General features: G+C 38.4%; 1 protein-coding gene across 2 annotated transcripts; it reads right to left on the bottom strand.

Moving 5' to 3' along the window:
- Positions 1-31: 31 nt before the first annotated feature.
- Positions 32-13,492, bottom strand: LOC137278001 (paramyosin-like). Of its 2 annotated transcripts, none has more exons than XM_067810030.1 (11): positions 12,955-13,492; positions 10,910-11,021; positions 9,865-9,966; positions 8,985-9,063; positions 8,372-8,486; positions 7,838-8,022; positions 7,039-7,194; positions 6,485-6,646; positions 3,880-4,038; positions 2,328-2,495; positions 32-1,948 (listed from the first exon to the last, which is right to left on the bottom strand). In XM_067810030.1, the coding sequence occupies exons 1-11, from the start codon at positions 13,067-13,069 to the stop codon at positions 1,727-1,729; spliced, it is 1,575 nt and encodes a 524-aa protein (XP_067666131.1). In that variant the 5' UTR covers positions 13,070-13,492; the 3' UTR covers positions 32-1,726. The 2 variants fall into 2 exon arrangements, with proteins under 2 accessions (XP_067666131.1, XP_067666132.1); XM_067810031.1 differs by having other exon boundaries at positions 13,385-13,491.
- Between the last annotated feature and the right edge of the window lie 793 nt (positions 13,493-14,285).

Below are 14,285 nucleotides of genomic sequence, written 5' to 3'. Positions count from 1 at the left end.
CTTTTGTGGACACTGAAATGAAAGAAACTCCTGGATTTTATGATGCTTTTATTCCTTACATTAAATATCTGGAATCAGTATCTGATTGTAAATTAAATCTACATCTTCTACTGCACTATTGTCATATTAATTACAACAAATATATAGGGTTTATCCCTAGACTACAGATTCTATCATGCTTGAAAAACCAGTAAGTTCAAGAAGCATATTGACTTCTAAGGTCATGGCAATCAGTACAAAGTCAATAATGTACATAAATATTGGAGTAAGACAGAGATTGAATGAAAAAAAAAGTAGCATCGCGCAAAATCACAGATATTGGAATAAATAAAATCTTGGACGGATACTGAATACACACAACAGTGAACGGAATATCTGATCACAAAAGCAAAGAAAGAAACTAAAACAGAACGTGTGAGGTAACTGAATTCTCTCAGCTAATGTCTTCTGTAAGATCTAAGTTGCACTGCCAACAAATATAAAATGTGCAACTATATGAGAAAACACTTCCAGAACATGCATTTCTCATTCTTGTTTTCTAACAAGTGGGCTCATAAACCCCTGCAATGAACAGCTGGAAATACAGATGATCATTGAATGCTATGTCTTGTATTGAGCTTCATGTAACTAAAAATGTAAAAGAAATATTAAAAAATGAAATCATCACAATAGTGGATGTTGCCTAGCAGAAGAACAGTTCTGGTTTACAGGCACTGATAGTTGACTACCTTTCTGACATCAGGTGGATAATCTTTGGTACAGAAAATGCTGATGTAACAAACATGCCAATCTTTTCTACATTTGATTCTCATTCAGTTAGACCTTTTTATCACAGTAAACTTACATACAGAAATGCTGTAAAATATACAGTTAAACTTTATCAACTGAGACTAAAGGCATCTGGAATCTTTGAATATTTACCCATTGTTTTATCAAGACCAACTAACCAGAAAATTAGACTATATAGGTGTATATTTAAAGGGAGATAACTGAGTACCAACAATTCTATAAATTTGGTAATCTTATCACGGTTTCTTGGAGGCATTTTCAAATGTTGGAAAATTAAACATTTCCAGTTCAGCTAGAAACAACATTTCAAAGTAAAACAATGAAGAGTTGACTTGAGGTAAAATTTCATTGTTTTTATAAATTAAAGATACATCTCTATGTCCGTTAGTCTGGAAGAATGTATTTAACTTTTTCAAGGATGGAAGTATGACAGATGGTTATTCTACTTATATATGTTCATGTAAACACAATGTCAGTTCTGTGGCATTACTACTCAGTAACTTAAATACCGAATCTATTGAGGATTGGAAGTTCAATCTGATGTCTACCAAGCTGGCTGGTGCTGATGCATTCCATGGTGTTGGCATCTAATTATGTCACAGCAGAAATCAGCTTCAGACATTTTTGAGTTATTAAACACAAATATAACAGGAGATACTTTTGAGTTGTGAAAACACTTACAGCTGTCCATATACATATAACAATCAACAATAATTAGATCATACACTCAAATGAGTCTATAAACATGATCAAGAAATACTTAACATTCAACAAATGTAAGTTCACTTTATAGGAAAATACTCTATTTCATGCCTTCATTCATCATCAAAAATAATGCCTCATTTATACTGATGCATAACACCATTAAGAAGATTCTTCATACAGACTATAATCGGCAGAGTAATATAGTGCTATATATGTCGTTGTGTGCAGAGTTTCAGTATCGGAGTATCTTGGTACTGGAGCGTGGGGTGACTGACTGTGCTGCCATAGTGTGAGACAGTGTTCGCATACTCTCAGCTAGTCGCCCGAACTCCTCCCACTTCTGACTCTGTACAGTATGCTCCAGGTTGTTCTCATTTTCGTAATCTTTGAGGCGAGCTTCCATTGATACGATTTCATGCTGCAGCTGCAACACTTCCCGTTCCTTCGTCTCCAGCTGTAACAGATAACAGGAGTTGAATGAGTGAATATTGTTTGAAAGCACAATGTGATATCAGCATCAAGTGGATATAAATTTGAAGGAAACACATTATAACAATTGGTTTGGTTTGGTTGTTATTTAAAGCTGCACTTGACACTATTCCAGCTATATGGTGACGATCTGTAAATAACCAAGTCTGGACCAGACAATCCAATGATTAATACCTTGCACAAGTGACCAGTTACAAAAACGTTGTGCCATTCCTCTGAAGATTCAATTCCCCAAATGGGTACATTATGTGAAACCTAATTCTAGCAAGCCCACATTGACATTGCTACAATATCTAAAAGACCGTAAAACCATGCTCGCTTGCTCCCTCCCTCCCTCACTTTACCTTGGCTTGAAGGTCAGCCACATGGTCCACGAGCAGCAGTTTGTCTCGCCTCAGCTGGGTATTCTCAGCATCAGCAGCTACCTGCAAGCCTTCCAGCTCTCCCATACGGTTTTGGGCAGAGGTCAGTTGCTGCTCAGTGCTGCTATGTGTTGTCTCTTTCTTTGTGAGCTGTTACAAAAGATTACCAGCATATCAGAAACAAAACTTCAATGCATCTGTAATAGAGCATCATATGAGACTATTCTGTCTTTAGTTTAGAAAAGAAAGGAAATATTTTGAAAAGCTATTTTTGAAATGGGTTCAAAAACCTCAAACACAGCACAATTACTAACATAAAAAGCAAATTAATTGCAAATTTTAATCTTATTAAATTTATTTGTCTGTTTCTTTGTTGTTTAGTGGTCCAGACCAGACAATACAGTGACTGACACAATGAGCATAGATACAAATCAACCAAGTTGCCACACATGACCACTCAAACTATTAGTGACCCTTATGACAAATTATCCTGCCCAGAATTCTCAGAGCATATCTTGTTATCTCTGTATCTTGATGTTGTGAACACAGTGTGAGTTGTCAAATCCTACCATATCAATTAAGTTCAGACAAGAAGATGAGTGATTAATGTTGACTGATTTCAGTTAATACATTATGGTCTTCAGCTTAATTTGAAAGCATGTTCTGTCCGACAGGCTAATAGTATATTGAAACCATGTCCAACATACCATTCAGACCACTACACTCCCTAAAGTCCAAATTCTAAAAATGAAATAGCAGCACTCCAGACAACTTAACCATCCAGATAAAGCATGAAATCCTTATCATTCTGTACTAAGTACCTGGCCATTTCCAGGGTGAGTGAGTTTAGTTTTATGCCACACTCAGCAATATTCCGGCTATATGGTGGCAGTATGTAAATAATCATGTCTGGACCAGACAATCCAGTGATCAACAGCATGAACATTGATCTGTGCAACTGGGAACCAATGACGTGTCAACCAAGTCAGCGAGCCTGACCACCTGTCAAATCTTACGCCAAGCCAAGTTGTCTTTTATGGCAAGCATGGGTTGCTGAAGATCTATTCTACCCCAGGACTTCACAGGTCGCCATTATCAGGAAATCTGGGCATAATATGACTGCCATATCTAAATGAAAACTTTCTAAGGTTTGATTTAATTTTCTATAATTTTCAGATGTTAACAAAAGAAAATACAGATGAACTACAAATGTTCCTAGCTGTTGGATGTAGATACCTTGTGCTCAAAACTCAAAAACACTAGGGTCTCTAAAAATATCTGCAAAAATCAACGAAATATCACAGGATATATTACCTAAATACATGGCCCTTGATTATAGTTATCAACACACAGACTTTAGATACAATCCTGTCTTTGTTATTTCATACCAAGCATTATATACCATGTCACTATTTGTCTGATCACAAATTTTAACTGATTTTACCCCCTATGAACAATGGTGAGAGCTTCATCAAATCTTCGTGAATGGGATACCATACTGGAATTAAAGGTCAGATTTTGCACCATGTCTTACCTCTTCCAGGTAATGCTGACCCTTCTCAGACTCTCGTCGTAGTTGTTCTCGTAGCTGTTCAATTTCAAACTGTAGTTGTTTCTCCTTGTCACGACTATTCACAAGTTCAGCAATGTTGTCTGAGTGGCGTTGGTCATTGCTTTCCCTCAAGCCACGTTCCTACAACATCACCAGCATGTAACAAACATTATACAATCAGGCTATTAAGTATTATGACTATCAATATATTTATCCTGCATTACATTTGGCACATCACTCTTACTAACAAAGCTCTCACTGGAATTAAATGATATTTTGTAACCCCCTATTTCATGTCTTAAAAAAACACATATTCAAACTAGCTGTTACTGTACCTTAGTAACAACACATCTTATGGGTAGAAGAATACAGGAAGACCACTCAGGTCACAACACTTAGCAAGGGCACCTTTGTATAAAATAACCTTAAGGCTGTGACTGCAATAAGTCTGTTACATTGAGGTCAGATTGCTTTGTACAACAACACCATGAACTTGAGTACACCATGTCAAAGGATACAAGACAGACAATCAACATTTTGACTTATTTCACGACTTCACTGATGGCAAATTGTGTTCAGACAAAATGACCTATTAAAATCTGGATGTTAAGGAAGGAAGGAAGGAAGGAAGGAAGGAAGAAGGGTGGGTGGGTGGGTAGGTAGGTAGGTAGGTAGGTAAGGCTTTAGGGCGACCACATGTTAAGGCAAGAATAGTTGAGTTAGCTCCCCTATGACATCTGATTTGGGGTCTGAATAAAAAATTAATTTCTAACAGGCCTACCATACAAACGGTGAACAAATCCTCAAAACTGAACTCATATTAACTAAAACAGCACTAATATCCACCAATACAGAACAAAAATCACCAGAAACTGCCACAATATCCTCTAAAACCAAAACAAACCCTCTGTAATGGAAAACTAATCGTTCGAAATGAAAACAAAACTCGTGAATCAGTTACAACAGCGCCTGAGAACGGTCGCTGAGTGCACAAAACGGCAGTCACAGCATCCAAAAATGGCAACCACTGCATCCTGAAATGGCATAAATATCATCAAAGATGGCGGTGAGGGGAGACGAACAGGCAGTAGACAATAATGTTATTCGTCACCATGAGTTTATTTTTGAATATTTGACATCGGGATATAGCGCATCAACCCAGTATTGTATTAAGCCTCAAATCTATGTTCAGACTTCTCAGAGACAGGCTTGTGATTCTGCACAATTTGGTCCCTTGTTCGACCGAATAGGGTTTGTTCCGAAAATGTCAACGTCTGAGTGTATTCAGTGTAAAAAAGAAGTTAAAACCTCGGACAACATTGCGTTACTATCAGAGAAGGAAACATAAACTTGCTAATAATTGCAATAGTGGAATGTGTATCAGGATGGTTTTCCAGTCTGCAATGTTATCATCTCCATGTTCTTCAAAATTTTCCATACATCCAAATGTTTTTACATCATTTAACAAAAAATAACGCTTAAACTGTCGTACAAACATTTGTCCGTCTTAGTTCATGTAAGTCTCAATATCTTGCCTCCTGTGGATTTGAAACAGAAGTCCCTGCCCCAATCAGTGGATTGAGTTTGCACTTGTTCACTTTATTGCGAAAGTCAAAATGACACTTAGATATACAATTCACAGATAGTGATCAACGTTTTAAATCACCAAAATATATTAACATTGAATTCTTATAAATGTGAATACTTTATAAGAAAAACAAGACAATAGCACGACACATTGTCGACAACAAAGTGAAAAACCGTTTCGGCCAAAAGGGGCACCAAATTATGCAGAATTGCAAGTCTGACACTGGGAAGTATGAACATAGATATGAAGCTTAATACAACACAGGGTTGATGCACTACATCCCGATATAAAATTTTCAAGAGTAGACTCAAGGTGATGAATAACATTATCGACTACTACCTGTTTGTCTTCCCTCGCCGCCATCATTGATGATATTTATGCAATTTCAGAATGCTATGGTTGCCGTTTTTGGATGCTATGACTGCCCTTTTGTGTGCTCGGTCAGTCTCTGAAATGAACATATTTTACTGAAAAAACGTTCATAGTGAAAAAAAAATAATATAATAAAATGGAGCCCTGAGACTTTCTTCATTTTCAGAAGCTGAAGCTATGGAAATCTAGACTTGCCACATTTTCTAGACTTGCGTGGGCTTTCTCGGATATATTTACTTCAGGGTCTGTACAAAAGACTAGCGCTCGGTGACCGTTCCGGTGCTGTTGTAGTTCTTTCGCGAGTTTTGTTTCTATTTCAAACAATTAGTTTTCCGTTACAGAGGGTTTATTTCGGTTTTAGAGGATATTGTGGCAGTTTCTGGTGAATTTTTTCTGTTTTGGTGGATTTGAGTTCAGTTTTGGTGTATATGAGTTCGGTTTTGATGATTTGTTCACCTTTGTATGGTAGGCCTGCTTATGAAGAATGTATAAGGTGGTAAATATATGTCTGTATCTTTTCTCCATTATTTGCTTATGTGAATTGCACTGATTCCTGTTACGTAATACTATTCTATATAATAACTACATGTTGAGGCCCTTGTAGTGAGATACCACACAGTATCTTACCCTTTCAATCTGTTTCTGTAACTCTGAGATCTGCTGGTTGAGCATGGCATTCTCCTTCACCAGATGGGAGCTATCTTCGGACACCTTGTCACGTAGGTAGCGGTCTTTCTCTGCCGCTAGCTCCGTCTCCTTCAACTTCTGTCTCAGGTAGCGGATCTCATCCTGGAACAATCATTGATGATACTTCCTGACGATATAATGATGACTAGTGCCCAGGAAACTAAATGGGATGAACAGGTAAGTTGTTCGGATTTTGTTTATGAATACCATGAGCTCTTGATTATACTTCGTGGGATTCCAAGACATGGTAATAGGTATCTGAGTGATACTACTACACTAACACTAACACTAATAATCAAAGCCTTTGGATGTCCTTGACAGACTTTGTGACAGAATGAAGAAAATCGGATTTGCACCAAAGTGCATGCAGTTGTATTATTGACGTCCCTAGTGACCCTGTCTTGCATTGTGAGCTACCATGTCCTGTAGGACCTTGCCCTTTTTTGTGACCTTCAAAAATGTCCAAATCGACCTTGTCTTGTATTGTGACCTACCCGAAGGTCCTGTGTGACCTTGTCTTGTATGGTGACTGTGCTGCTGTAGTACTTCTCCTCCAACTCCCGGAGTTGTGTCTCCACTGTCAACAGCTCAGATCTCTTTTCCTCAAGGTTGAGTTGTGTCAGCTTGTGCTGCTCTACTCGCTGATCCAGCTGCATGAAGGAGGACAAACATCCATCAGTACAGTCCTTATTCTTTAGATCATACAATAAGTGAGTGAAGGAAGATTTGTTTTTGGTCTCACTTTACATTCTTCACCACATTCTTACAACCTTCAAATGGTAGTTGTTGCAAGAAGTTTATTGAAAAAAAATATACAAGAAGTCCTTGAAAACCACATGTACATAGAAGAATTAGAATGAAGAAACATTCACTGAGCTACAAGTACCTTCTACATGTCACTAACACGAGAGCGATATGAGGAGGACCTGTATAATCCAAGCAGGTCTTTAATGTCATTTTTAGGGGTTTTGTCTAACTGTCCATTAAGTAAAGGTAAAATAGGCATGATCAGAAAAAATGAAAAGCTTTATACATAGTTCAGTTTGGACTGAGAAATATGTCCATAAAGCCATTTATCTTCTTCCCTCATGATTGCTGGTTGCTCCACACTGAATCTTAATTTGATCGTCATATGTAAACTTATATCCAAGAGTAGATTAGTTAATGGGTTAGCCTCACTGTCTGAATGTTACACCAAAGGTGTAGATATCCCACATAGGTGCAACATGTGAAGCCCACTTCTGCTGTATTATTGCCAGAATAGTACTAAAACAACTATTTACAACTACCCACCTGGCTCTTTAAAGTTGTAATCTGAAGCTCTGCATTTTTAATGGCAGAAGCACTTTTGTCGACTTCTGACTTTGCCTCCAGAAGCTGTGTGTCCTTCCGAGATAACTCTCTCTGGCAGCGATCTTTCTCCTTCTTGAGGGTGATAAGCTCATCTGTCAGCAAGCGCTTTTCTCGCTGCCATGTGTCTGAAATTTGATGGGCACAATTTGTCAATAAAATCTTATGATTCACCTGGAAAGGTGTGAGGACAAAATTAAGGTGACAAGAAACTGGGGTGTCAGAAACTGAAAGTGCCTTTGAGGACAAAGTGAAGGTTGTATGTAGCTGGTGACGACCCCAGTAACTCAGGTACAGGATCTAAAGGAAGTATGGCATGTGGCATACATAGATTCTCATGCTATCAACCTGGTGTGGCTGCTCAAGGACTGACAAAGGGCACCAGTTCTAGTGACAATACTGACTAAAGGGGCAGATCAGTTGCAGTGTTCAACTGGTCTTGGTTTGAAAGCTTTTGTTATCAATCAAAGTCTTCACCTCTCTCATTCCCATGTTGTTCTTCAAGTTTCTCTTTCTCAGCATTAGCCATGGCCATCCCAGATTCCTTGTGCCTCATCTCAGTGTGCATACAATCCATCTCTGACTGCATTTGCTGCACATAAAACATGTTAAATGATTTTAGGCCCATTAGTAAATTAATATAAGCCCCACTGGTAAAGCGACAGTCATTCATTATGTTCTGAGTATATGGTGGGTCATAAAATTTGTGCACATGCACTGGGAGGGGGAAGGGGTGCAGTGGGGTTTGTCAACACGTTTGTACAGAGAATTGCAATGATGCTTACAAGTTAGTGGTGGTATTTGTCTTTGTAGATGACAAGGGAGTGTGGGCTGTGTTAGGTTGCTTATGATATGCATAAATGTGAAGATGGGTGGGGTTCAATCATTCATATTGTCATATTTTACAATCTTCTACTCATAACTTATGACTGGTCCCTTGGCAGTATTCCACATACCTTTCACAGCGTAGCCTTAGATTTGTCAAAGACATGTTGAAAGATTCTGGAATTGTATTTTGGACAACAGGATCACAAAATATTGAGCAACTAACTAGAGTAAAATTGGGGAGCTTCACAACATTAGAGCATACCCTCAGTTTGGTGAGCATGCGTTCAGCTTCAGCTGTCATTTGAGGATGCATGTCTGTTGCCTTCTTTGCCTGGTTTCGTGTACTCAGGAGTCAAGAAAAAGACACTGAACATCATCATCGCCACATCATAGCATACGCTATGTTCTTCCATCACCCTTCAATACACATGGCCACTTCACAGTGAAGTGTCTACCACACTGAACATCATCATCATCACATCATAGCATACGCTATGTTCTTCCATCACCCTTCAATACACATGGCCACTTAACAGTGAAGTGTCTACCACACTGAACATCATCATCATCACATCATAGCATACGCTATGTTCTTCCATCACCCTTCAATACACATGGCCACTTCACAGTGAAGTGTCTACCACACTGAACATCATCATCACCAGATCATGGCATACACTATGTTCTTCCATCACCCTTCAATACACATGGCCACTTTACAGTGACGTGTCTACCACACTGAACATCATCATCACCAGATCATTGCATACACTATGTTCTTCCATCACCCTTCAATACACATGGCCACTTTACAGTGACGTGTCTACCACACTGAACATCATCATCACCAGATCATGGCATACACTATGTTCTTCCATCACCCTTCAATACACATGGCCAACACACTGAATATCATCATCATCATCATCAACGTGATATACACTATGATCATCTCTCAACTTTCAATACACATGGCCAACACACTGAACATCATCATCACTAACACTCAACACCACCATCACCACAGACATTTTGATTACACAATGATTTAATATTAACATGATTAATGACATCAAATATTGAAATATAGTTAAAGAATCCATGGATGAGGTAAAAGATTCCAAACAGACAGTAAAGGATATAGATAGTTGGCCTCGAGTTCCAGGAAATATATCTGTTGCTGGAGATTCTTGATGTACTCAGCTTCAATACCAGACAGATCACTGTGATTCTTGCTTATCTTTCTGCAACATACAATAATCAGCTGCTAAACTGGTTTAGAAAACTATGCCTTAGCAATAGGGGTGAAACCATGGTACAGTAGGTATTGCAGTACAAGTTATTTGGTTCAGTCCCAGTTTGGGTTTGGTATATGGAATATGATCATAATGTAGCAGGGCGTGGAGTCATCCCACAGATGACATCCTTACCTTGTCAGCTTGCTGATGGGGTTAACCTCTTTGGTCATGTGGACAAGGCGTCCGACTTCGGATCAGAGGGTCCGTCGTTCGAATCCCAGCACGGGACTCGGACATTTTGTGGCTGCCCTCCGATGCGAAGTCGGACGCCTTGTCCACATGACCAAAGAGGTTAACCCCATCAGTAAGCTGACAAGGTAAGGATGTCATCTGTGGGATGACTCCACGCCCTGCTACAATAATACAAGAAAAAAAAGAAATGCAAAGAAATTTATAGATTTGACAAAACGGTTTGATTTTTAGTCATTTAGAAAAGGTTTAAAAAGGTTAATAAAATGACTATGCAAAAACCAAATTTTTGGACTGCATTATGGTAATCCGAACCAAAGGCAAAATACCATGGTTCTACTAATATCACTTTATACAGTTTCCCCTACTTAGCAATGAATTCTTATCAATGACACTATCTCATATATTGATAAACTGATAAAGAAATGTGTTTTCTAGGCTTCTTCACTTTTCCTTTCTCCAGATAGACAATACTAAAAACACCAGACACAAACCATGCTGCTTCATTCACAATCTTCCTTAACACCCAAACATTTGCATGTAAGTCTGTCATTGATACTGCTGATCAACATATGTTATTTTCAAAGCAAACCTGCCTGTTCAGTTCCAATTTAAACTTGAGGGTTAAATCCACAGTTAACCTTGCTACACATTCAAAACCCTCTATGCTATCTTATAACTGAACACTGAAGACACAAACCCTGAAAAGGCTGCCGCCAAGTTCCCTGTGCTCTTCCGTAGGGCATTATTCACAGAACTGTCTTTCTTCAGCATGCTGGTAGACCTGGAGGGTACATCTGTTAAATAGGCTCCTGGAACAATAGCAAGTGCACTTTGACAATCATATACTATTAACTAATTTCACCAACATGCCCTACACGTGGTAGAGCTTGTGAACCAATTCACTTCATCATCATGATCCATTTTCTTTAACAGGAAATAATCAACTGAATCAAAAGATAAATGACGTTGGTAAGATACAAACATCCAAACTGAAATTGGTGAAATGTACTCTTCAAGAAAAGAAAGTTGGCATAGGAACCAAGTCCCCTATTGAACATTAATGTGATACCCTTGATCAATGTTTCCCCCACCTCAGACACTACAAGAACTACACGTATCTTCTACTTCAGCAACAATATCAAAAACATTCCTCAAGACAGCATTTAGCATCTCCTTTCTCTTATGGGTCACCACGGTGGTTTTACCAAAATCTTTCTGGATATTCAGGTTTTGGAAGTCTGTAAAGTGATGATTTTATTGTAACTGAACAATGATATCATGTTCGAATCAGTTATTTTATATGCACTCAGTAAATAAACTCTCCAACAGCATGCCATGCCAAGTTTCTTTTTTTTTTGAAGAGTATATATACTCTGTCATAGCTTAATGAGTTTGGTATGTACCTGTGGGTATCAATAGTTTGTACATATGGCAACCTCAAGTCTAAAACAAGCTAAGTGCATTTAGGGCTGAAACATTTGTTTCTAAAAATCTCTCTCTGCATCCTTTCAGTATTAGTGAATCAAAACATCAGACCAGACATAAAATACATCAAAACAGATGCTGAAGAGTGAATCTGGTTTCAGACGCTTTGAACAGTATATTATTTATCTCAAGGTTTGTCAGCTTGTGGTAGGAAAGTGTAAGGTGATGCAGGTGTTAGACATTGACTACTTCACTGATAGTAGGGGTATGGTAAAGACAAACCCAGTAACATTATCACAGCAACCGAAGTCCCAATTATGTGTTTTCTTGTGTGTCAAACGTATTCAACTCTGTGGATTGCAGTGCCTTACTTGACTAGGTTCTCTGTAAAGCAGTGGTTCAAGAAGAAACAATGATAAAGCAATTATCTACTCTTTAACAAGAATTACCATGTCAGTTTTGTCACATGAAGTATGCTACAGACAAAAAGAAAGGAAACATGGCCTAAGAAAAGAATGGTGGCAAAAGTTAAGGGATTTGGTCAACTTCAGTTGTAGATGAGTGAAACATTACACATTTCCATGTGACCCATATTTTGAGCACTGTGGGAAAGAATACAAAAAGCGTGTTAACATGGTTCAAGAAATGGTTAGATTCAGAAGTCTGTTACAATAGCTGAAATGACAACATCAAGAAAACCACCTTGTACCAAGTTATACCATAGTAGCGTTCAATTTAAGTTACTGGTATCTTGCGGTGATTGGTGGAAAAAACACCAACACTATTGCTGTTATATCACAGCATGTCAGCTTCATATGGAAGGAATGTCCTGTGTGTAAGCCTAAGATGTTACCACTTTGTTTTTTCCCCGTCAACATGATGAGCAATCAAATAGTACTGACAAACCAAGGTTTGTCATCACAGCAAACATTTGAACCCATCATCACAGGTTTCTGTTTTGCTTATAGGAAAGAACCCTGAACAGATGACTGAGCTTCTTGTACTCCCTTTATCATGCAGCAAGCAAACATGCATTTATCATAGATGTGTCACATTTTCTGTATTTTTAGCAAAATCCTCAAACTTTTCAAGCAGCATGAAGCTGCCACGTATGCATGAAACAGTCATGTCTATGCATATTGAGAAAAAGTGCATCAGTTAGGACTATTTATCATTAGACTTTTGACCAGATTTAGTGATCCAGACTGACTGAACTTGACAAAAGACTTTATAGAAAAGGTAAATAAATTAATATTTTGTGTCCAAACGTATCTGTGAACTACAACACGTATAAGCTAATCTAGATAAGAAACATACCTTTTGACTCAGTATTTGAAAGTCTTGAAGGAGATGGACTCCTAGATCTAAGTTTCCGGCTCCAATCATAAACAGCAGGACCTTGAGATCCAAGAGGTTGCGATATTCTCGACATGTTTATGCTAGACCCTAAAGTTGTTGATAAAATGATGGTAAAGTGGTAACGAATGTGAAGTTGGTAAAGATGATAGAAACAAGGCACCAGAATGTATCTCCTGTCCTCGGTAAGTGAAAAATAACCAACTGGTTTAGAAACTGTCTGATTCCAAGTTTATCCGATTGAGAAAAGCACCTGTCAAAACTCCAGATCGAGGACACGGGCTTGTTCACAAGTCCTTTTACATACAAGTGGAAATGTTCTGTTTTTGCAGAAATGAACAATGCATACTCCACGAAAATGTATACATTAGTTGTTAACGATACTACAAACCTCCCAAAGATCTCACAGATGACCGTAATCCGGCCTGTTTTCCAAATGTTGACGAAATTCGAGACATCGTATCCCACACAGGAAGCAAGTTGAAACGCGGCGCTCGTTGACCGGCAACGGAACGTGATGCCTTCCTTACAACTAGTGTTTGTTCCTCGACTTGTGCTGGCAACGTGTGACGATTCGCATTAGTCATTTGCTTACTTCAGTAACCCGAAAGAACAGAAACCACACAACTTCGGGCTAGTTGGCAGTCTACGAATTCCCTTTGTTTGTATGGTTATGCATGTTTCCATATCGTATTGTTTGATATGGAAAATTGACCTGTTTGTTTCTGGTAGTCAAAGTCATATTTTCATAGATAGCATGGATCATATTTGATTGTTGAATGTGATGGCTATTTCATTTTTTTTAAAAAGAATATTTCTGTTGGATGGGCGGATCCAGTTCACGGAAACGGAAAGATACGTCATGGATTTCATCTCTGTTGCATAATGATACATTTTGGGGAACGATTTTTATAACGCAGTCAGATACAATGTGGTATCCTAATGGTTAAAGCGTCTGCTTCGGGTTCGAATCTCTACATGGGTACAATGTGTGAAGCCCATTTCTGGTTCCCCTGCTGTGGTATTGCTGGAATATTAATAAATGCCGCTTAAAACTAAACTCACTCACTATACCGCCGTCAAGCAAGATTTAGGTACTATACAACACACGTATTGTAGGGTTTTGGTCAAATTATAGTTCTGATGAATGTTCAATTCGTAAACTGATGAAGAATTGCAAGAATAAAATGACGGGTTTGTATAACATACTTATTGGCCGTAAATGTATAGGTTTGTCCTAAGAGTTCCAAAACAGCCAATAGCCGGAGATAAATATGCATGAGCAGGCAACG

The sequence above is a fragment of the Haliotis asinina genome, chromosome 3, assembly GCF_037392515.1.
Source record: "Haliotis asinina isolate JCU_RB_2024 chromosome 3, JCU_Hal_asi_v2, whole genome shotgun sequence".
Taxonomy (NCBI): Eukaryota; Metazoa; Mollusca; class Gastropoda; order Lepetellida; family Haliotidae; genus Haliotis; species Haliotis asinina.
This window is presented reverse-complemented; position numbering and strand designations above follow the sequence as displayed.

Coding starts and splice junctions, on each gene's coding strand:
- LOC137278001 (XM_067810030.1), bottom strand. CDS start 13,069: ATGTCGAGAATATCGCAACCTCTTGGATCTCAAGGTCCTGCTGTTTAT. Junction 9,967..10,909: donor TTGGCGGCAGCCTTTTCAGG/GTTTGTGTCTTC, acceptor TGTATGTTGCAG/AAAGATAAGCAAGAATCACA. Junction 8,023..8,371: donor ACAACATGGGAATGAGAGAG/GTGAAGACTTTG, acceptor ATCAAATTTCAG/ACACATGGCAGCGAGAAAAG.